Source organism: Acipenser ruthenus, chromosome 12, assembly GCF_902713425.1.
Source record: "Acipenser ruthenus chromosome 12, fAciRut3.2 maternal haplotype, whole genome shotgun sequence".
In the NCBI taxonomy this organism is placed as follows: domain Eukaryota; kingdom Metazoa; phylum Chordata; class Actinopteri; order Acipenseriformes; family Acipenseridae; genus Acipenser; species Acipenser ruthenus.
Window position 1 is genome coordinate 31,084,386 of NC_081200.1, and position 24,830 is coordinate 31,109,215.

Sequence of the window (24,830 nt, forward strand, 5' to 3'; positions counted from 1 at the left end):
TATTATTAAGTAATTAGAATAAATGGTGTTAAAAACAATGTTCAAATAAAGAATGTTCATGGGAGAGATCAAATAAAAAACAAAACATTTTTAAATTTGTGAATAAAACAAGTAGACCACTCTGTGTGAAAGAATGAAAAACAATACCACAGGACTGCTTGAGGAGAACATTTATATCATTAATACACATTGACAGTAGGGATTTCTCTAAATCACTATTCACAGAATACCTGACAGAAACACTAGGTGCAAGTACATCATTTCTCACTGAAAAAAAGGCTGTAGAAATCACAAAATAATTGCACGCAATAAAAATAAAAAGGTCTGTGTAGACTGCCACCTCTACAATGACAGGAGGCACCAAATTACCTGGTATGCAATTCACTCTCCCCCAATAACAGACGTCAGACCTTTACTGACATGTACAAAAAACACATACATTACCACACAGCACACATACAAAACAGTATATTGTACTCTGGAAGCATTTCTATGTGTTCAGGTTTACGTTGCATCTAATTTATAGGTCAAGTTTATTAAAGGCTATTTGTTACCCAACAAGCAAAAGCTAAAGCTAAAGAACTCATACAGTAGCTGCCCCTCATCATTGGCTAAAAACTATATTGCGTCTTTCTAGTCTTACAAGATTACATGTTAAAAACACAATAGAGTTAAAAGAAAACTGGGTTGAATGTTCTTGCATAGAAATTACAACAGGGCTTTGTTGGGGAGATTTAACATTATCATTCAGTAACCAATATTCCATTCATGCTTCAAAAAAATAAATGCTGTCAATTAGCAGCTAAAAAAACTGTATATGCTGAGATATCCTTTTTTTTCACCTAATTAAGTTACATTTCTAGTTAAATGTTTTTGTTTGTTTGACTAAACATATTTTTTAGTCTGTGCAACATTGTAAAACTATTTAAAACATAAATAAAATGCATTGACAAAAACAAAAATCAGTGCTGGCAGACTGAATATTTTCTGAATAATCACTTGTATTTAAGATGCAACACAAACACTTCAGAGGTCGTGAAGGACCTCGAGGACGGTGGCGATGGACCAGGCTTGGGACTCGCAGCTGAATGGACAGTACTGCCCGTTCTCATTGGTGAGTTCTGGAAGGCCTTTCCAGGAAGATCTAAAAAAATTGAACAGAAACGAAAAAGTCAGAATGGCTTTAGAATCACCCTGAATAGAACATGTCAGAGGTTTCTAGAACACAGTGTTATGATTTCTGTGTCTCTACCAAGTATTTTAGTCCCCCCCCCCCACTGTTAATCTTATTTATTTATATGAACTGTGTATATACACACACACACAGCTATGTGTGACATACCTCTCCAGGTGGACATAGTGGCGTGACAGGACATTCTTCACTAATTTCACCGTGTACACTTCTGTCCCCAGTATCCTGGCAAAATACAGTTTGGCACGCAGAAAGTAACCAACTGGCCAAAGCCATTCCTAAGACAAAATAAAAAAAATAAACCATAGGTAAAACATTTAAACAATACGGTTTATAAATCAACTCAATCAGACTAATTAAAAACAGCAAGGGAACGCAAATGTGCCACTAACCGGTCCTTGATGATAGTTAAAACCCTTAGTGACGTTATAGTTGTCATTATCCAGGTCATTGTTGTAGACACCGCAGTACACCATGTCACTGTGAAGATAAAAAGCAGTGTAAAGATGCAAATCATTTTAAAACAAAGCAAAGTCTGTCAATAACCTGGCAATGTTTTTTATCCTAAGAAATTTCAGTCTTATGATGGGTCTCTTCTAGAATTTGTGTCAGACTCCTATACTCACTCTGGGTCCAAGGTCTTCATTCCCAAGGGACCAAGGAGCTTCTTCTCTGCCACATCCAGGGCTTGCCAGGCCCTCTCTGGGGTGAACAACTCAGGAGCCTACAGTACAAAGACAGGGTCAACACAGGACACTGAGCCGATGTTCTCATGAAGGGATTGTGGAACTACATCTCCAACAAATCATGTTTAACCCTTTGCGGTCCTATGTCGGACCTGGTCCGACATTGCAATTTTCCCTTTCCGGTCCAATGTTGGACCCTGTCCGACATCATCAAAAAGACGTAAAAAACAGGTCTCTAGTCGTTTTTTCTCCAGAAAAAGCAAAGAAAACCATTAAATGGCCAAGTCAGACCGATAGGAGCCGAGAGAAGCCGGAAAAAAAATGGGGCGTATCTCATGACTACAGATAGCCACGGACATAAACAAACAAGATAGCTGCTTCTGCATCCAGTGCTCAAAGAAAATCACAGACATCTGCAGAGCTTTTTTTAGATGTTATAGTAATAAAATAATGACTTGGATCGCATTATTGAGGAGTTTGGTGATAAAACGAGTGATCAGGAGATGATTTATTGGTATGCACTACTATGAAGAGTGAAAAATACAGCGAACAAGGGGTGGGGCGGGGCTGGAGATGAAGTACTGAGTGTCCTGTTGATATGCAGTGCCTTTTAAACCTGTTTTACTGTGAAAAAAAAATACTTTTTAAACAGCACGTCTAAAATAAACTGCGCTTGTGAAAATAAATTGGACCTGACGCGCCCGAGACGCGCTGAATAAATGGACCGCAAAGGGTTAACAAAATATAAGTATACAAAACAACTATTTTTGAAGTGCAATTACCACCACCATCGCTATGGTAAAATTCGGTCTGAGCTGGTAATCACACCAGGGGCTGGAGGCCCCATAGCTGTCCTTGTAAATCCCTCTCTTGTGAACCAGTTTCGGGTGCTTCTCATTAGGATCAGACAGGTCCTGAGACACATAGAACGACTTCTCAAAATTATCTTGAATTGTTTTATTCCACTCCTCATAGGAGACGTTCACTTGTTTTCCTGCCAAATAAATATTTACAATTAAACCACACAGCGCTGCAAGCAAAATTCATTTAGAAGAAATTAAGATTTAAAAAGAGAATTGGTAACAAAAACACATTGATTACATACAGATATCGGCTATTTAGTGTTGCATGTTTATGTATTTTTACATTTGTATTCCAACTGCATGGCACTTTTACAACACATACATTATGTGTTACATTATACAACAATAGAATTAAGTAAATATAATTAGTTGAAGTATATTATATTACATTACATTATATTAGATTACATTACATGCATTATTGAGAACACTGACGGCTCCTGACAGACTAGAGCAGACGTACCATCTCTCATCACTGTGACAGCAGCGTAGGGGAACAGCTTCTCCTTGTGCAGTTGCACCAGCCAGCGAACCGCTGATTTACTGAGACCCACTATCTCCACAGCAGACCCGTCCCTGCAATAAAACACAGTTACAGCAGCACTTAAATCCATACAGCTTCGGGGCAGAGTTTTAAATATTAGCTTTCAGAGTTTCCATATTCCTAATTATCTGGGTTAAATTCTTTATTCTTGCCTTGGTGTAGCTGGCATTCCTCGGTTGCGAGCTCTTTCACTTTCTCCCATTTTATCCATCCATGTGCCACAATTGTATCGATTTCCTCCAAATACGAAGCCAGTTGCAGGGTCCACTGCAGCCGAGACATTGAAGCCTGAGAGAAAGATACACAAGATGAATCTTTCCAAAAGAACATTCAAATTAGGTGTCAGTACTGTGATTTCCTTGCAAAGTTGAAAGTTAAAAGTTTCATCACGTGTCCTTGCAATGTGTTTTCATTGGGCTGTACCCAAAATAATGCCTCAATAGTTTTGCCAATAAGGTGTACTTCCTGTGACAAATGTCAGGCAATGTTTAATCAAATTTGCAATCAAGAGGCCATAATGATTTTGATAACCCAAGGATTTGCTAAGGAATGCCCAATGAGCCGCATACCAAAATTTCCATATGGTCAAGAGCCGCACGACACATACTGTAAAGCATGAAATGTTTGCGAGAGCAAGACATTTAAATACTAGCATTGTTGTGCAGTACAGTAGTTGTTAGGCTCTCTCTTGATGGCAGCAAAATACACAAGAACAAGGGACAGAACATTGCCTACACAGTTTCTGTGTAATTTATATTGTACTGTAGATCTACAGTGTATTAAACTTTAAATTTAACACCATGGTGTGTTTCCATTATTTCTGTTTATACTTGTATGTATTACGCACTTAAAATACAAAAACACCACATGTTACCACTGTTTTCAGTGAAAGTGAACTCTTTCTCCCAGTCTGGTTTAAAGCCTCATACTTTCATTTATTACTCGTGGAGAGTTTGCTCAATGCCACTGTCTCCACTAAATGAACAAGCACTTAATAAAAAAATTATGAAATTTACTTTCAACCGCACATCCGGATTCGAAACATGTGACGAAATACCCTTGAGTGAACATGTAGACTCAAAGAAACAGGCGAGAGACAGAGAAGAAAGAATAATTAACACCAATGAATGCAGAGAAGACAAATAATAAACATTGTGTTTATTTTTACTTTCTCTCTTTGTTTTTGTTTATTATTCTTTCTTCAGTTCATTCTAGCCGCAAAGCGTGCGTCACCCAGCATTTCACCAGGAGCCGCACTTGAACTGCAAAAGAGCTGCATGCGTCTCGCAAAGCATGGATTGGCCACCTCTGGTATATACCTTCATCCCTCATGTGGCGGTCCAGCTGAGACCCAGCATTCCTTTCTCGAAACTCTATTCCCTGCATGTGACGCTGCATTGCCTCGTGGATGACATCATACAGTGGTTGATCCTGGAACACAGAGAACAAAAGCACAATGCTGTAAAACCAATGAACGAGAAGCATCACGCTCACTAAACCATACCCCATTGAAATGCTAACCTCCTGCTGCTTAATTGTGAACGTATAACTGATGGTTTTGAATTTCCATCTCCAATTTTAATTATTCAATATTATAAAAAGAAATTCTAAACTGAAAATGCCATAGGTGATTTAATAAGAACAAAAACCACCAACAAAAGCACACTCAGAGATTATTTTTGTTCTATGACATTATCTGGTGGATCAGAGTATTTATACAGATTTGTTTTCTGCCAGCCTTACCACTGTTCCAGCAGGCAGTGGATCCGAGTCGTCAGTGGGGTACATTCTGGAGACGGGGCACTTGAGAATATCAGTCCCATTTGGAACAATGTTACAGTAGTCTTGGATGCACTGCAGCCACCACCACACAGCATCTCTACAGTTGTACCTGGCATAGATACCCTGGCCCAGAAGATTTGGGATCAGACCATGTCTCAATGTACCAGCAAAGGCAAGGATTATGTTTCTAAAAGATAAAAGAACAAGTATCAGGTGCTGTAGAGCAACACATAATACTGTAAATTACAGAAGCCGCAATTAACACCTGTGTTCAACTATCTAGAGGATCTGTGGTAATAGTGTCTGCACCCTTTGTCTAACATAATTATAGGGATTGCAAAATATCTCAGGATTCATTTACTGGAATCGTTTTAACTCCTTTTCTTTGTCATGTGCCATTTGTTTAAGATTCCACAGCTTTCCTTCATTTCCTTTGAGCATGTCTGTGTTCTCTGTCTTAGTACGCCCAACTTCTGCGCAAGCAACATAAAGACCCTCTCTTCCTTTTCCAAAAAATTAAATTGTAAACATTGTTGCAGCGACTATCCTGATGAACTGTAATGTTTGTAACCGACACTGAAAAAACTAGATTTACAAAAGTTACGAGTAAAACGGAAGGCTCTTTTGGAGCCATACCTGGCTTCCAGGTGTCTACCAGTCACCAGCATCAGTCCTCTCAGTGCAATGAACGTGTCTCGTCCCCAGCACCGGAAAATACCAGAGGAAAAGTGTGGCAACCCTTAAAGCAAAGCAGCCAAATGTTAAAAGCAATGGCATAGAGAAACATGTTATAAAATCAACACAATCACACCTGTATTAATCTTTTATTTCAAGGGAAGTAAATACATTAGTGGTAGATGGCTCACCTGCAGCTAAGGAGACACAGCACTGTTCCTTCTCCTTGCTGATGTTGCTGATGCGGTATGGAACGCCCTGCAGTTCAGGAGACAGTGGAGGGAGGGCAGGAAATCCACCCACTCCACACATCTGCACCGAGCCCATAGCCAGATGCTTCACAAAGGTGGAACCATTCTGAACAAAACTGGGGAGAATATTTTGAATGCAGTCTTTGCCTTTTTCCAATTTACTTCATTATGTAATTTTTTTTTTCTTTTTTACAAGAATTGCAAACACAGAACTTGTGCACTTTTGTTCTAAAGCTTTTTGAAGGAACATTCCATCTTGTTTTAAGTTTCGATGGAAGGGTACCACGGGATATTTTTTATTGTTAGATAAAGGCTGCAGAGAACTAAGATTTTCTGCAGAATTAACATGCTGCCATTAGAAATGACATGGTGATGGCACCTTAAATATCACCTGTACATTATACACCTACCTTGACATCTGTTTCCAGGTGGCATCTAGAAGGCTGGTGTAGGCGCCAATGAGAATGGCATCAAAGTAGCATGGGATGAGATAGCGAGGAAGGTGCTGCAGGTATGTGAACATAGCCTGGAACCATTTTCCTACCTGGTAGAAAACAGAATGCAGAACTATATTGCAAAAACTCAAAACTGCTGCTGCTCTCATTTAAGACCACAACCCAATCACGTTATTAAAAGATGACATTTTACACATACAAGTCCTCTTGTGAATTACAAACAGAACTCCGATTGGCTAATTACAACGTGATATAATAATTTTAAAATTTGGATATGTATACGCCCCCTGTGTTTAGAAATACAGTTGTCTGAAGCCCCCAACAAACATGTTGTAAATTTAGAAATGCCAATACTGGTTTGTACCTCTCCCAAAGCTCCGCCGCGTGTTATTAAACGGTTGCTGATATACTCCATCATCCAGTCTCCTGTCCGCAGGTTGTCACAGAAAGGGTGACCAAGGTCATTCTTAGGTCGGATATCTGCCATTACTGTCATTAGGCCTATGTGAAACAGGACATTTACATATGGAAAAAAATATGTTATTTATTTGATACATAATTGCCTAATTTATTAAACAGACACCACAGCACTACAGTGCGTAGCTTTAAATAGGGAAGGATATTATACTAATGTGTTTAAATATATATTTTTATCTGTACAAGTTATTTTCAATCACTCATTGCATAATAAAGCAGTTCTATTTGGCCAGCATACATCAGCCAGTTGAGCATGCACTGTTACACAATGGGACCTCGTTCTGTACCTTGCAGTCCTGCATATTTGAGAGCTGTCCAGGATGGGATGTTGTAACACCCGCCACCATCCTCTTGCTCCTCCTCATTACAACGGAACAGAAGCACATTCATGTCAGCAAGGGACAGCGTCGACGCAATACTACAATTGAGAAACAGTCACTATAGCTAGGGTTGCAGTTATCTGGTTATGTTCCTACCTATGCTAGTATGTCTGTGGCAAAGCCACTCTCTCTCTCACATACATCACGGGACTTTAAATGTGTCTTATACTGTATGTATTACATGGTTTACTTACAAATTGTAAGTCACAGAAAAAAAGATCACCAGAGAGTGCATCGTTACATTTTGCGTTTGGTTCAGTTAAAACACATTAGTGTATGTACAACTGCAGTTACTATAAATGTTTTTTGATAAGCATTTCATTAAATATTAAAACGCACACATTTGTGATTACTCACGCTGTAAATGGTGTTTTAAGTATGGGGTCTGCGTTGCTATCAGGAAGACTGCCCGATTTAAAGTGAGGGCTAAACTGGGTAAGCTGATTTCGGAGCAAGCCGACATATTGCTGTGCTTCTGGGTCCAGACTCACTCTGCAGACAGAAAGATAATGAAGTGAAGTACTGCAAGATATGAAATTGCTGCATCCAAGAACACAACATTAAAAAACTTATATGTTTTTACAGATGTGGCATTTTATTGTTATTGCTTGGTACTTGACAAACTACAGGTATTATATTATTATTATTATTATTATTATTATTATTATTATTATTATTATTATTATTATTTATTTCTTAGCAGACGCCCTTATCCAGGGCAACTTACAATCGTAAGCAAATACATTTCAAGTATCACAGTACAAGTAATAATACAATTAAGAGCAAGATAAATATATCAAAAGGTTTGGAAAGTAAGCCATTCACAGATAATGATATCATCTTTAAAAACACAACTGGTTTACCTGAAGACTATCACGCTCCCAGGAGTTAGGTGTTCAAATTCGATCTCCTGGACAAATTCATGGGAACCCTTGGCTGTCACAGCCTGCTTTACAACCTTGCTGTCTTTTAGCTGTAAACATATAAAAAGGTGAGTAAAAGTAATCATGTATTTTATCAATCCATCCCAAGTGTCTTTTGGTCAGTAACAAATTACACGTACCAAGATTAAACAGCTTGAACACTTTAAAAAGAAAATGACCCCTTCCTGCCCCAAATTGACAAATTTAGAAATATAAACAGTAAGGATTACTAACAGTGAATTGCCTTGTCTGATGCAATGATCATGGGAATTACAGTAAATTAATAAAAGCAAAAGAAAATGTGATTCACTTGCTATTCACCAAGCTCAGTTTTTTTTTTAATATAAAAATATGTATAGCAGCCCATTATTCTATAGCACAAACCTGCAAGATACACCTGTATGGTTATTTAAAAATGGCTTAAAAATTACCTTAATATGTTCTGTGATCTCCACTGTACCCTCAGGCAGGCCATTAATGCTCTCCTCATCCTTTCTGTAAGGCACAGCTGCTCTTTCCACTGTCCTAGCCTCCAGGACCACCTCTTCTATTTTGCCTACAACAAAAAGATATTAAACCGGGGGGGTGGGGGGTGGGGTGGGGGGAGTAGTTCAATAGAAGTTACATATTGTAATATCAATAAATACATAATTTGTAGCCATAATAATAATAATAATAATAATAATAATAATAATAATAATAATAATAATTACATTACACTATGTATTTAACATTTATAAAATAAAAAGTAGTTATGTTTTAATAAAAGCGATGTATTATTTCCCCCATTTTGAATACAGGTAAATCGACCTGCATTACCTGGGATGCACATGGGAGGAACATCACTCCTGTAGAAGGAGGTCTTGGGGTTTCTGAAGGCAGTACGTGACACAGCTACGACCGACTGGTGGGAGCTGGGGCAGTGCCTGGTCACCGCAACAATGTCCTCATCTACCTGATCCACATACACCTACAGTCACAAGACAAGGTTTTCATGGGAAGAAATTGCAGATAATGTGTTCCTCCTCAACCTTTTATTTTTTAATAAGGCATTCACAAAATGAATTAGCTCTCAACCCTTCTTGATCTGTGACTTGGTAAAAACAAAAACCCCTTTCAAGCCCATAATTGCTTTCCAAATTGAATGTCAGAATGGGCCTTTTCCATGCAATAAATTCCTGGAAAAACAATTTGAAAATCGAATGGAAATGATAATTAAGCAAATCAAGGAAATGTAACACTATCAATCATCTATGAATCATCTGCACATGGAAGTACAGCAAATGAGTAATGAAGTCCTTCAAGAGAAGAACTTGTTTTACCAGTATTCAGTTCTTGTAACACCCCCTCAATCTGTCAGTCAAAGTATGCAAAACAAAAACTAGGTTAGAATCTCTGAAATAACTTGTAGCTAGAGTAATTATATATTTCTGTACAAGGTTACAGCAAACGGTAAATTAGTTCCTGTCAGCTATTAGCAGGCGTGTGTTTTTCGACAGGGTTCATTTGCTGCCTCACCTGGCCAAAGCCCTTAGCTGCCAGTTCCTGGTGCAGTTTGTTGAGGGCCACCTTCCCAGCGATGATGCCACTCTGCAGGTTCACCTCCCCCGGGGACGAAGCCTGTGCTTTAGGGTTCCACTTGGGATAGAACCGTTCTTCCTTAACCACAGAGATCTGGACAAAGTGCAGAACACAGTACACCTGTTAGACATGCATTCACCCTAGCATACAGGTTAACATGCAGTAATGAATGAACGGACATTTTCATCTGCCAATAGGTTTTACTGCCATCAAAAACTGAACTACTGTAAGAATATAGCAGATGTTGTATATTCCCGTTTCTTTTTGTATTAAATGTCAGGAGTGTAGTTTGGACACTGTCTGTTGGCTTACTGTCAAGGGCATGAGATAAGCAGAAACAGATCCCCATAACAACATCAAACACTTATTGTGCAAGGACAAATACGGCTGGAGCCATGCCACGTCCTTTTCTATTTCACACAGAGTACTCTCTACGTAACAAATATTTCTAAGAGCCACGTACGTAAACGGCTTATTAATAACCACATATGGAAATTGTTTGTATTTGCAATGCTGAGACCAGAGCTAGCTACTCTGTTTTTATTCTGTTACTGAAATAAACTATACCTTTTTACTAACTACACTTTAGTGTGTGTTTTCTTATACTACATAGTAGCTGCTGTTAATAAAACATTATAAGGAAACAGGGAAAGAAGGTGTACAAAGTGCAGCTCAGATATATCTCTTTGCCATGAACACACAATGTTAATTTCTGTGTAACATGTCAATGTGTTTGCTGTTCCTTGGCTGCTTAAAAGTACCAAGGTCCCTTCATAATATATTTGTCCATAAGGAAGTGCTTTACTTTAATACAAAAATGAGTACAAGCCACCAATTAAAAATAACAAACAAATAAACAAAAACAAAAAACTCTAACAAGTGTGTTTGTCAATTAATCAAATACTTATTAAAAAATTAAAAGCAACAATTTGTTTAAAAGTGTACAAGCACAGAACAGATCAGCATACTGGTGCACTAACATTCCTGAATTTACTTTATTAAGAAATCAGATTAAAGAACGTAAACCGGTTGCATTGCAATGTGATCATTAACTCAGTTCCCAGAATCAGAGTACACATTTTATACAGGTCGACACTCGACCAAGAGAGATCTAGACATAAATCTATCTGTCTATCTGTCTATCTATCTATCTATATTCACCCATGTCATGTACACTCATCATAGCGTTTCTGAACAGGGTGTGTTCGCTTACTTGATGGGGCACCATTTCATCATATCCCCTTGTACTTCCTGTAGCACAGCATGCCATGGAGACAATTGCTGAACTGGGGAGAGAATCATACATGGAGCGAAGCTAGAAAGAGAAACAAACAAAAGGTGAACAAAAACGAAGACTGCCTGGAGTTATATTTGAAAAGCAATGGCATATCTGAAGCACGGCTTGTAAAACAGAGTTAAGTGGATGTAAACACCGGTCTGAGAGTTTATGACGGAAATTCTGGATGATAAATGTACTTGTATCGTACTTGAATAGGGCATTCGTTGTCATGGGTAACATCCATAAAGAGCGCGTGAGCGATGCTGGGTACTAAAGGCCTCAGACAAGGCTGAAAGAAGGAGCCAACTGGGTTTCCCCCAAACCGGTACACCAGCCTTCCTTCCTCTCGACTGTTAGAAGCACTCATAGCCTCTGGGTGACACATAAAAAACAATAAAAAGAATAACAATAAAATCAATCAATCAACAGAGAACAGTCATAACACAAGTTAATTGTTTGCTTTGTTTATTATTCCACGTTTAACATGCTGAATTAAAGATCACTCCGCTTTTAACTAAAGCACTTCCTCTAAAAGCAATACAGCAAATGGTGTTTGGGCAATAATGAATAAAAAAAGCAGACATGTGTTTTCAACTAATCTGACAGGCAGAGATTTAACAAAATATATTTTAAACAAAGACAATGAAGAACATAACCGATTTTTTTTTTTTTTAAATCAGGCCCAAAGACTGCATTTATGGTTACATTTATAATACTAACAATAACTGCAGTATGCAAAAAGCAGCCAGCCTACCTCTTATAAGGGAACTTATTCCCAGTTTAGTCACAAAGAAATTGTCCAGCTCCTCGCTTCCAGTAAATAGCTCAGCCACCACATACAAATCAGGCCGTATCACTCTGGCATGGTCCAGCAAGTACTGCAGGCAGCAAGGCAAACAAGGGAGCCATAAAAGCAAGGGTTAAACAAAGAGGAGCAAAGGTACCAGATTCGGCATGGGTTAGAGAAAGAGAGAGAGAGAGAGAAAGAAAGAAAGAAAGAAAGAAAGAAAGAAAGAGAGAAGCAGAAAGAAGTACAATTTAAAAACCAAAGATGTGTTGTAATAAAATGATGGAAGAATTTAGTAAGCAAGTTGAGAAGAAATGAGTTAGAAACAAAACAAGACAGCCAAAGATCAAAAGTTAGAAGAAGCGTAGGTATAGGGACAAAGACAAAAAGAAAACTGATTTAGTTTCATGCTGCATCTTTTTGAAGGCGGCCTGGGAGCTGGTTGCGATCAGTACCTCTGATCAAACTGGTAATCCCCAGGCGGTTGACAAAGACATTGTCGATGAGTTCACTGCCTGTAAAGAGCTCTGCTATCACATAGAGATTAGGTCTGACTGACCTGGCTGCTGCCAGCATCTCCTACAGATCACAACACAATTCACTCCTTAAGTAACAGGGAATCAATTGGGCAAATAATATTTCTTGCAATTTCTTATCCTTAGGACTGATTTCATTAAGGAAGAAAAAAAAAAAATCACTTATCCATTTTACAGAGAAGTTCGGTTCCTCAATTAAAATTTTAGTTAGATAGCGGTACACAATTGTTACACACTTGCAAAAACTAACAACAATAATAGATTTTTTATAAAATAGGGCCATTCAGTGCTAAGTTTATATTACTTTTAGACTGAAAAACAAACTGCTAATGGTACAACACTGTTTAGACACAACTAAGGTGCATGTAGGAGCTCTTTAAAATGAACCTCCCAAGGTTTGTTTGTTTTTGTTTTGTTTTTTCTGAAGCTTTGGATCACCAAAGGTTCATTTTCACAAACAAAAAAAAAAAAAACCTTTGTAAGAAAAGGTGTAAACTTAGCATAGGACGAATGCTTTGTGAATATAGCCCATCATTTCTTTCAGGTACTGTATTTCATTTTGAACCAGTGAGAATAAATACAAACAGTGGACATGAAGTACTCTACCTCGGCCACATGGAGAGGCGTGGAGTGACAGTTGTCGAGCCGCACTCCACAGAAGTACTTTGCCGTGATTTCGGTGTACTTTTTCATGTGAGCCCAAAGATAAGGGCAGTCTTCAGGACTGTTGCCATAACGGAGTTTGACGCTGTCTCCCCAGCAAATTAATTCTCTTCTCAGGTAAACATCTGAGCCTATTAAAAACACATCATTCTTGTTTACAGATAATTACACACACCATAAACTCTGCTATACAAACAAAGTGGCAATGTTCAGAAAAATGAATTTCCGCATCATTCAGACTTCTTGTGAAACTAGGTGAAGATGGCAGACCGCAGCGATTCGTTGTAGTCACCTGGCTCAGCAAAGTTCCTGAGAGGATCGTCCGCCATCACCCAGCCATTGTGAGCCAGGAAGTGACACGCTTTGTCAGACTGGTGCATCAGCTGCTCCTCCTGTTCCAGGCTCATTTCTTCAAACCTGTATGTGAAATAACTGCACACCAAATATCAAGATTATTACTTGATGACAAACACCTTGAATACAGACTGAGGATACATTACCCATAACCTGCCTACCAACCAGCACTTATTATGCAGCGGTCATAGGAAGCTAGGGATTGAAATATCTGTAACCTACCTTGTTACCAAAGGATCTTTACGAGTCACTGGGCCCAACTTGGGACCATGGTCAGCAAGGCGTTCATAGACAACGTTGCCCAGAACACAGTTAACAGCCTGAAAATAAATATTGATAAATGTTAAGCTAAATGTTGGGGAAGTATTGCACAATGATAATGTCATATAATCCAATTAGTCAAGTCAGCATACCTGCTCCTGGTGATAGTGCAGTTGTTTGTAACACGCTTCATTCAACTCCTCTAACCTCTTATGGAACCAGTTGCAACAATCAAGTATAGCGGAGGGCTCATTACTTTAAAAAAACAAAACCAAAACATACATAATTTTTTAAACTTACAATTAAATCAGATTATTATTATTATTATTATTTTTTTTTTACTGTATCATGTAGTCAGTTGTACCAACCACTAGAGGGCAGCCTTAAAACTATGTAACCTTATCAACATTCAATATTTTATGCCACAAGCAGAGCTAAAAATGCAATACAACTGTGCAGGCACACGTTTCTTCTACTTTACCTGTTCGGTATGAAGGTTTCCAGTGCTATGTTCATATCTATGGTGCTGCCAAATCTTCTGTACATAGGATCCTGAATGATCTTGAGAGGTTTTTTAGGATCAGACACAATACTATTTCTATTGCCTAAATTAAAAGACAAATGTGTCAGTATTTAAATAATGCATCATGGCGTGTTTAGTTATCTAAATTTCTGAATTTAAAAAACTAATAACGTAAACTTCAAAACTTTAGCTCTGAATCCATTCCATTCATTCCACCACCAGAGATTAAGAAGCGTTACAAAATAAAGTAGGATGACAGATTTGACTGTCGCACTAAAGTGACCATTAGCACACTCCGTGAATCTTCCTACAATTAACTTCTAAAACTTTATAAATATTTCTGCATATTCACCTTTGACAAGGAGGTTTCGAAACTGCTCCACAGTTTCTTCCACATTTACTTGGAAAAACTGCCACAATTTAATCCTTGGGTAGACATCTTCCCAGATTATTCTGCGAATTGCCTGTCAATAGATCGTTATTATTGTTCATCTACATAACATCGATGCTATCAACAGAATTCAGGCCATAAATATATACGGTAACCTACAGCAGACACCATATATAGATTGAAAATCAACAATGTTGATCATAGTGTTAAATGTATTGAGAACAAAAAAAATGTGTATGAAATTGGTTTACATGCAAACAATATTTAAATCCCAGTTAAGGTAACAAAGACAAACTTTTAGTTTACAGTAGCTGAATATCTGCCTTAAAAATATATCTGAGTAGAATTAAAACACTGAGGTACGTGCCTGATGACCTCTGTAATGCTGTAGGTTTTAGAATCATGTAAAAGGCACAATTATCACCATTCAATAATTCAATAGGAAGGCTTGTTTATCATGACTTGATAAACACCCAGAGACACCTACACCCTATCTAGACACATGATCACAATCTTTTAATATGCAAGTTGTTTATATAAATGGCATTGCTTTGGATAATTGAGATTGTGAAAATCTTCATATAAAAATTAGTTTATCAAGAGGTAATTAATGAATAAAATAAAACAAACAAACAAACAAACCCCCTCACACTTAAGTGTTCATCATTCTCAATCAGAGCAGGTAATCCTTTGTCCTTGTACTTTCCATCAGCTATGTCACACGTAAGATGCCACAGTGCCCTGTCCAAGAGCCAGGCTGGTTTCAGGTGAGGCGAGTTCACAAGGTTATAACCACATTCAGGGTGTTCCATTAACCACTTACTGTTAGCAGCTGCAGGTTAAAACACAGGATACCCACAGTTAACACGGCTAAACCGCCAACGACAACCTCAGCATTTATTTTTAAACCTTAAGTATTATAATATATTCTACAGTATATGGTTCTAGTCCTTGATCTGGAGTAATTAATACAACAGCATTTTTTTTTTTTTACAACAGCAATCACACTTACTCCCCCCTAATATCTCTGGATGTCACGGTATTTAAGACAGGCAGCGGATTATATTTCAAGGAGAGTCTGGCCTTTACAAACTTTGGTTCCATGCCAGTGAAAGAAAGTTGTGTACACTACTCCCCCCTATTAAAATAAAACAAATATATATATATATATATATATATATATATATATATATATATATATATATATATATATATACACACATATACATACATACATACATATATATATGTCTGTATAAGAAATAACCCCCAAAATGTTGAATGATTTGTTTTAAAGGGATTTAAGGATTAATCAATTGATGGCAATTAAAAGTGAATGTTATTAATAAAGTCAAACAAGTTGCTTACTGTATTTATTTTCTGTAACAACAAATACTCTATTCAAAAACCTATTTCAAATCTCCAACAGAGGCCACATTCATTGAGCACCTTTACTAATGTTCAGTATGCAGCTCAGATACAAAAGCTCTGTGCTTGGCGCTCTTTGTTTTCTGATATTTCTTTTGGCTTGGCTTCAGTTCCTTTGTAACTAGGAGACGTGTAATTTCAGATTGGTTTGGTATTTTAGGACTATTATACTGGTACCCAATTCAGACCACAAGCTACACCAACGCTAAAACAATCACAGTTCCCCAATTGTAAGATGTAGTAAATATTAACATTCAACAGTAAACAATTCAAAGAATAGGATGCCATCAAGAGCAGCTAAAAATACAATTGCTGCAAAGAATGAGCCAAACTGTTGGTCAAAATGACAAAGTTTAAAAGATATGAACCCTTAGAGGTTTCCCTTCCTTTTGTAATACATTAGTTCCATTTCATTAATGTAATTACTAATTTTGAAAGTTATGCATAATTATTAAGTCATCAATGCACCACAGCGAAACATTTGGTTCGCTTCTGTTGATTCTGAATGTATTCGACCATTGCAATGCTTACATACCAGTATGATTATAGACCACATCAGTAATGCAGATGATATTCCATTCTGTCTTGAGCTTGTCCACCAGTTTTCCAACATCTGTCCAGCTGCATTGTTTCTCTTTGCTAGAGAAGTCTGGGTTCAGCTCTAACTGATCAGCCAGGGAATAGCATGATCGAGACAAACCCAGTGTCTGCAGTGGTGTAAAATGAATCATATTATAACCTGCAAAAACAGGGACATAAGCGGTCAATTCGTTGATGTAAAACTGGTATCAATACTGCAAATGAACAACTTAGAAATCTTTTTACAGCATTACAGGACAATTACAGGCAGGGACACTTCAGCAACTACGTGATTGCAGTTACAGTGCCATACGCCCTCGAACAGAACATAACTGGTTAACACAGCAATTTTACACATATTCCTGGGGAAAAGCAAGTGGTGTAGAGAAGTGAAACACAGCAGGTAACAGCAGCTAAAGGTGGTATGGTCAGAATCTTTTCTCCTAAGCAGCTCTGTTTTAACCTTTTTCGCTACTGTTCGCTGCCAAGTTTCACTGATCTTGCCTTGACCAAATGTATCTATGAACTGGTAAAAGTGATGACACCACACTATTACAGCGACTTCTGTTTGTGGCTTTAAGCACAATAAACAATATACTAAAGTTTTATTTCAATTATTTTAACATGCACAAGTTAAAGAAGTAATGTAGTTTATGGTTTAATGTTTGTGTAAAACAGTCAAACTTGAATAATGTTTAATAATTTGTCTAACCCACAATGAGTTTTTACTGTTCAGGGTCACAAGTGGTATACTGGACTGTAAAAAGCTTATCTACATTGTTGTTTTAAACTTTTCAACCAAGTTACTGTAATACTAAAAGTTTAAGCCGATAAGCTAAATACACATTTACAGGAAGAGATGTAAAAACATTCTACAGTTTTAAGAATCGAGATGCATATAATATGCAAAACCTCAAGGCTTTAGTCCAACAGGCGTTTTAATCCTTTCATGCATGAAATATTGAAAATAGCAAAAAAAAAAAAAAAAAAAAAAAAAAAAAAAAATTGTAGTAGTTTTGGGCACAAATATATTTTTCATTGAACATTTTTTCTATTGCTTTATATGGGGGGGGGGGGGGGGGAATGGTTTCTTCAAATGAGGTCATAATGTATTTACATCTTCCATACGTCCCCACATAAAGACTAAGGGCCCTATTTAGCAACGTTTGCAAATCTCTAAGGCAATCACAAAACACTTTTGTTGAGAGTTAGCGCACCAGAATAAGGCGCACATGTGGGCAGACAGACTTTGCCAACCTATGTGATTTAGCAACACGTGTTTTTGTGCACTCGGCAAGTTAGCTGAACTTGGGGAGTGTCCCCATTTAAATCATGTAGCGATTTAGCAAACCATCAACAGCGTTAGCGTTTGCGTTTCAGTAGACGTGAAAACCAGGTCTGAACTGTCCGCAAATTACATGGTCGACTATAAATACCGGTGAAACTACCAGGAAAGCAGGCAAAGAAAAGAGAGAGAAAAGAGAAATAAAAGAAATATGGAGTGCACACTGGATTAATGTGATATTTTATAATGTGATTCTTTGTACTGTGATTTTGTAACAATTGTAAGTTGTCCTGGATAAGAGTGTCTGCTAACAAATAAATAAATAAATAATTTCTACGTGGCAAGACAAAGAGTGGAGGAGGAGACGTCCCCAAGTATTTAAGTCATCTGTCTTTTCTGAGCCTGTCTGACACACAATGTATGCAGCAATTTCGCCTCTACAGACAAACAGTCACTGACATCTGCCAGCTGCTTCAGGCTGACCTGGAAAGAGACATGCGGAGAGCTCACTGTTTGCCTGTAGCACTAAGGTACACGCACCAACACAGAATAGGCACGTCTACGTAAATCGTGCAAGTAGTGTGTGATCTGTGATGCAAACAAGTACATCACAAATGTGTATACAAACTATCATTGATCTGCTCGTGACTTGCTTATCCTCGCAGGTAGCAGCTGCGTTTCAGCGGTATGACAGTCTGAGAAGCTGGTTGATAGGGGACAACGGGTATCCACTGAAGCAGTGGCTACTGAGACCGCTGCTCAACCCCACGACCCCTGCCGAAGGTATAATCGTACCTTTAAATGTGCTCCTACTGTAACTGAGCGAACATTTGGAATCCTCAAAATGCGATTCCTCTGTTTGGATGTCTATGGCGGAACACAACAGTACACTCCTGAGAAGGTTAGCAATATCATCCTGGCTTCTTGTGTTTTACACAACATAGCTCTCCGTAATAGATGTTGAACTTACAGAGGGACGATTACAGGGTTTGAGGGAAGCAGAAGCTGAACTTGAAGCACCAGTGTTAGAGATTGCAGATGCTGCAAGTGCCAGGCAGGTCAGACAAAGTCTTATAGACGGGTTCACAGATACGCATGCAGACCAATAAAAAATGCGGACTCTGTTATTATTGTATAAGACGCAAATGCGTACCATCAGTATATTCTTAACAGGAAAGCATTTATAATAAAAGGCAGCGACGGTGCTCACAGTTCAAAGGTGAGCTATACATGCCTAACTTAAGGTAAACTCCTAATTCTAAATTTTTGCCCCACCCCGCTCACTCACTCGCTCACCAAGTGAAACAGAAAAAAAAATACTTAACTTAAATTTTGCTTATAGATTACTATTTTTATTTGTAAGTATTCACTGCCCCCGCACAGGTCCTCTTAAAGGGAATGTTGAATCTTTATTGGTTGTAACCTTACTCCCCCTACTATGCTTTGATTGGCTGGGCGTACTGAATTCTGTCGGTGTTAGTATCTGTTGCCTTCTGTTAATGCTGCCTTACATAATTCAGTGACAGTAAGCAATACAATTTTACCTACATTAAAACTGAAATGCCACTGAAAACAACAACACACACACAAAAACATTGCAACAATGTCCAGCTACTGTCCACAACAAAAATGTAACACAAAATAAAAATGTGTTTGGTTTTGGGCAAACCAATATTAAACAGCACTGCTCATCTCCGTACCTGACTCTTTGGCAACTCTGAGTCTGTCTGGCCACTCATCTAAGGGTCCTAGGCACTTGGACAGATACGTCTGAATACTGATGCAGTCCAATGGGAGAACATGGTTATCAGCACCAACACGCAATACAGGGTCAACCACGATATAGCCTCCTCCATGCTTGACTTCCCTAGTCAGAGGAAAAAGACCAGACCATGGGTCGTTTAATTACAGTATATAACTTACAGTCTTATTATAATAAACAAAATATCCCTGCACAGCATGTTAACTTACAAGAGGTTTGTACTGTATATTCAGGATACAGTGTGGAATTCCATAATTTGTGTTACCAATTAGCATTATATATTCTGGATTATCACAAAAAAACTGGAATATTTCTATAGAGTCACAGTTTTGAAATGAAAAACAAAAAGAAAGTGAAAAATGTGATTGAAACTCACCCATTACCAAAATGATATTCATAAGATCCTGCTACCGTTACATCAAGTTTACAGAACTTATCAGAGTCATCTTCCCTGCCTGTTGGGTTAATCCACTCCAGAGTCCTAAAAGCCCGCCGGTTCAACTTCTCTCCAGGGGACGGAAAGTTAGTGTAAACATTCACAGCTTTTCCTTGCAAAGTCGGACCCAAGCGGAACTGGAGCTCATACCCTGAACACACAAACACAAAGACATAGCACTGTGAGACATCATGCTGGATAGTAGGTGCCTGCTTTGTGTTTTTGTATGTCTTTAAATGAAGCCTCACTCCATATTCTGTTTGCATACGCAAACTGGAAGAACTTCACTCAGACACTTCAGCCAAGGCAGTGTATCTCACTAGTGTTTACACAAAACTGGCTGACCCAGAACTTACTGTCTTGCTCACTTTCGCGCGGCGACACAAGTAAATTCCAGGTCAGTCAGTAAGATTTTGATTTAATACAGCAAGCAAAAATACAAAGTCAGTTATTTTGAATCTAAATAAATCTGGTATATTTTGTACTGCTTTCGGCTTTCCCAATCACCTCGAATGACATATACCTGCACCTTATGTGATGGCAGTGAAAAGTATCAAAAGAAGAATGCCAATTAACACAACTGTGCTGAAATTAGACGTGATCTGGCAGCTGATAAAACTGGCATAAAATTGTGCTCTTGTATATACCCAGCAGACAGCCACGTTTCCTACACTTGCCAAGGTTGACAGTAATATGTTGACTTTGCCACACAGCACTGCAGAATTAGAACACGTTTTTTTCTCAGATGAACCTCGTAAAAACAGACATAAGAAATCAATTTTCTACAGACATTCTGAATGGAATTCTGACAATCAATACTGCTGTTAAAAACAGCACCAGCATCAAACCAATAGTCTGCAAATGTGTCCATGTATGACCATAAGAAGTAAATAAGACCTAAAGAAATGTGAAGGTGTGTTTGTTTATTTAATATATATTATATATATTTTTGTTGTTATTCATATAAGAAGATAGGGGCCCAGAAGTCTATGTTTGCCTAGGGCCCTGTGATGAGTTAATACAGCCCTGAATGTTCATGCAATTTTAGATACAGGAGTTGCACAATATGAATACTCATGGGTCAGACCGAGATCTTTCTAAATGTCCTATGTTAGTCTCTCATTTAAATATACTCATGCTGGGACGCAAACAAACACTGCTTGAAACTGTATTAGAAAGATCTTAGACAAATCCAATGCATAAATGATGTCTAAAATAAATAGCACACATTCTACTGTACAGCACAGTGTTTACCGACTGTATTCAAGGGCAGTTGTTTCAAGAACAGTATGCCATAACATTGTAAATGTCGAACTGTATTTATATACAGTATGTTAATCTACCAGGAGTAGTGGCATTTCTAAAATTAGTATCAGCCCAATACTTCCAACATTCTTGATAGTTCAATCTCTATAGGGCATGGAAGTGTTACACTAAATTCTAAAGCTGAAAGCAGCACACGTTGTTAAGTACATGTTCAGAGTTTTACAAAGTCAAAACTGGTACCAATACTCAACCCATTTAAACCTGCTGTCCTATGGAAGGAAAAAAATGTTGTAACACATTGCCATGTGAATGCAAAATCCCTACAGAATATACCATTTTAACACAAAATACATGATGATTAAGGATTTAGGAATTCTCTGCATATGTTAAACAAATCAAAAACTGATTGAATCAGACATCTTTAAAAAAAAAATACACACATTGTTTCATTTACTACCTATTTTATATAGTTTCTCAAGGAAAAGACATGAAAAGTATGTTTTAAATTATTTTTTATGAACACAAACATCTTAAACTTTACTGTCTATAAACAAACTCTTACAGCTGTATTCTTATCACAGTGCTAATGCGAGTGCAAGCGTGAACGCTTGCCCCAGATTCTGGAGTGAAGACGTAAAAAAAAAAAAAAAAAATACTGCACTGAAATGGTATTCTGAAGACATGTCTTGCCCCGTTATAGAGCGCCTGCCCCATCATTAACATATTTGCTGAAGAGATTCTGATGGCAGTGCAATGGGGTCCCAAATAGTACTGAGCACTGTGTTAAGACCCACTGAAACCAGGTTTATTTAGTGGTGCAATCAGGAACTTTAACAATTGAACACACTATAAAAAGCAAAGCAGTCCTAAGTAACAACTGTGTGTGTTTGGACTGACAGAGAAAGCAGAAATCAAAGAAAGAAAATTAAAAAAAGAATGACTGGGATGAGTGAGGGGGATTCTTCTCTGGGGTACTCCATCACTAAATTCTTGTAGTTCACATTTAGAAGATGCCACAATGATAACTAATTTGCTTTATTTATGTATTCATTTAAGATTGAGTAATTTAGTTTGGTATGTAACTATTCACAAACCACCATTTCCAACATCCTTAAATTTACAGTTTGGGGGAACTGTTGAGATACAACTATGGTTCTACAAAAAAATTCCATAATTAAAATAAATAAATAAATAAATAAATAAATAAATAAATAAAATCGACTTAAATCAAATAAATCCGATTTTATTTATTTATTTATTTAAATTTAACAAATCGCCAAGCCTGTTTATCCTCCGAAACAAAACTAAATAAAAACAAAAAAACACAATTAACCAGGTACAGAACATTTTTTAAAAGTTATTGATTTTGCAACATACAGAGACACACACAAACATTTATTTTTGACTTGGGTAGCCTATATTCTGGAAACTCATTCCAGAAGACAAGCGGTATTGGATCCTCCAAGCTTTAGCTCAATTATTAACAGCAAACAGCATGGCAACATTCAATGGAAAGTGTTACGGTACCTTGTTCCAATCTGAAGAGGGTCCTGTCTAGTTTCTCCATGTCGTTCAGAAGCAAAACCCTAATTTGCATACTTGGACCCATTGTTGGTTTTCTTGGAAACGGCCTCTGTTACGTGCAAGAAAGAACGCACGGGGACTTTATGGGACCACCTTAAATGAAAAAAGAAGACAGTTACACCTGCACCATTAGGAGAACACGTAGAAATAATCATGAAAAAGTATAACACCTACATTTTGTAAAATATATTCAATAAAACTGCTTTTAAAAAAAGTATTCGCACAAAGGCAATAGCCGCGTTACTACTTTTTTTGCGCGATGATAGGTATAACCCCTCTCACCGAGATCTGGCATTAAGTAATAATGCTTTTGCTCGTCATCACCTACAAAGCAATATACGTATTTTTCAATGGGAAACATCCAACGGCTACCTACGCTTTTCTCTTTCTAAAATTAGTGACACTTGACCGCTTCCAGGAGTCTTTTTGTGTAGGTGCTACAGAGGATCACGTTCAACCTTTTGAGTTAGAGGAATGTTTGCCCGTACTTACCCAGACACACTGACACTGACGTGTTGTCTGTAGTGCAGTAGTAACTGTTTCTGGACAACAGCTAAACCAGGGGAAGCAATTGTCACAAAATGCCCATAGTCTTGCAATACCTTCCTGCAAATAATTTATATGTAGCCCTACATCAACACCGATAACATTTACTTAAACATGTATTTTGTTTGTGCAAAGCTATACATAGTTAAATAGCACGTCCTGAAGAAACTATTTATACTCGTTGAATCAACTATGGCAAATAAACTAAGTAGATCTTGCAAACACTATTAAGTTAATACGAATACAAGGCAGTGTTACAAAAATAATCTCAATTGTACCCCTCACCTTTTGGTCTTAAATCGCAAACGCTTCTTTTTCCAAAAACCTTTCTGATCAAGGAATCAGACCGATTACTGTATCTATTTATTATCACGTACACTAAACTCAATTTGTATTATCCCTTACATTGACCCAGGGCAGACACTGTCGCCTACACAAAATACCCAGACACTGCTAACCTTTTCGTACCCATCATCCACAATTAACGATCGCAAAAGGTCAGGAATGCCGATCAAAAAGGTCATGCTATTTTCATTTAACTGTCTCGTCGTAACCTTATCACACTCAGCATTTCAATTTAAGTCTGCTGTGCAAACATTGCTCCAGACTATTTGTAATTAATATAGTTTTTGCTCAATTATTTTTAAAATAACAAAACATAATGCCAACAATGTATGCATTGTTCCACAATTGCCTGTTAAACACTAACATCAATGCAATGAAAGCGTACTCCATTAAAATAACAGTACATACCTTGTTTTTCCGACTTCGCCCAGATCCGCAGAAATCAGCTGTTCCTGCAGCAACATAAGAGGCGGGGCCTTTTTTTTTTTTTTTTTTTTTTTTTTTTTAACCTTTCACCTCTGTATAATGCTAACCTTGAAGAAAGCCGAATGCATTATTTGGTACGCTCTGGTCGATTATAAAATACGTGTAAAAAGAATGTGAAAATACGTGTGTTTATTCATATGTCTGTTGCAAGTGAAATAAAATATTTGTTCTGTCATTATAGCCGTTCAGAACCGCCATGTTTGTGAAGGGCAAAAGGGACGTAGCTTTCCCAAAGATATTCTATTCCAGATGGTCAGGTCATGGCAGGTCCTGTTATAGGCACTGGTGAATACTTTCACCAGTGCCTATAACAGGAATATAATAATGATATATATATATATATATATATATATATATATATATATATATATATATATATATATATATATATATATATATATATATATATAATTATTATATTACAATTTTAAAGCATTAACATTAACTAGATGACTTTAGGCAGTGTAGCCAGACGTTTATATTATTCACCAACAATAATATTATCATTAT

General features: G+C 37.5%; 1 protein-coding gene across 5 annotated transcripts; it reads right to left on the minus strand.

The window, feature by feature from the left end:
- Positions 1-155: 155 nt before the first annotated feature.
- LOC117417034 (glycogen debranching enzyme-like) lies at positions 156-24,340 on the minus strand. Of its 5 annotated transcripts, none has more exons than XM_034028694.3 (35): positions 23,775-24,219; positions 23,436-23,496; positions 22,887-23,036; positions 20,034-20,244; positions 19,596-19,762; positions 16,567-16,770; positions 15,254-15,435; positions 14,565-14,676; positions 14,171-14,294; positions 13,842-13,944; positions 13,651-13,748; positions 13,367-13,506; positions 13,018-13,205; positions 11,843-11,966; positions 11,297-11,460; positions 11,023-11,124; positions 9,747-9,902; positions 9,048-9,198; positions 8,660-8,784; positions 8,169-8,278; positions 7,663-7,797; positions 7,213-7,343; positions 6,813-6,949; positions 6,404-6,537; positions 5,934-6,109; positions 5,704-5,806; positions 5,029-5,254; positions 4,605-4,716; positions 3,438-3,573; positions 3,205-3,317; positions 2,661-2,872; positions 1,819-1,916; positions 1,585-1,672; positions 1,343-1,470; positions 156-1,144 (listed from the first exon to the last, which is right to left on the minus strand). In XM_034028694.3, the coding sequence occupies exons 3-35, from the start codon at positions 22,966-22,968 to the stop codon at positions 1,027-1,029; spliced, it is 4,590 nt and encodes a 1,529-aa protein (XP_033884585.3). In that variant the 5' UTR covers positions 22,969-23,036; positions 23,436-23,496; positions 23,775-24,219; the 3' UTR covers positions 156-1,026. The 5 variants fall into 5 exon arrangements, with proteins under 5 accessions (XP_033884585.3, XP_033884583.3, XP_033884584.3 ...); XM_034028692.3 differs by having other exon boundaries at positions 23,436-23,549; XM_034028693.3 differs by lacking the exons at positions 23,436-23,496; positions 23,775-24,219 and adding an exon at positions 24,243-24,340.
- Between the last annotated feature and the right edge of the window lie 490 nt (positions 24,341-24,830).

Bases quoted from the DNA above. Each gene is read 5' to 3' on its own strand.
- LOC117417034 (XM_034028693.3), bottom strand. From the start codon at position 22,968: ATGGGTCCAAGTATGCAAATTAGGGTTTTGCTTCTGAACGACATGGAG. The intron at 19,763-20,033 runs GTGAGTTTCAAT...TCCTCTGACTAG, and splicing joins GAATATCATTTTGGTAATGG to GGAAGTCAAGCATGGAGGAG. The intron at 7,344-7,662 runs GTGAGTAATCAC...TCTCAATTGTAG, and splicing joins CTTAAAACACCATTTACAGC to TATTGCGTCGACGCTGTCCC.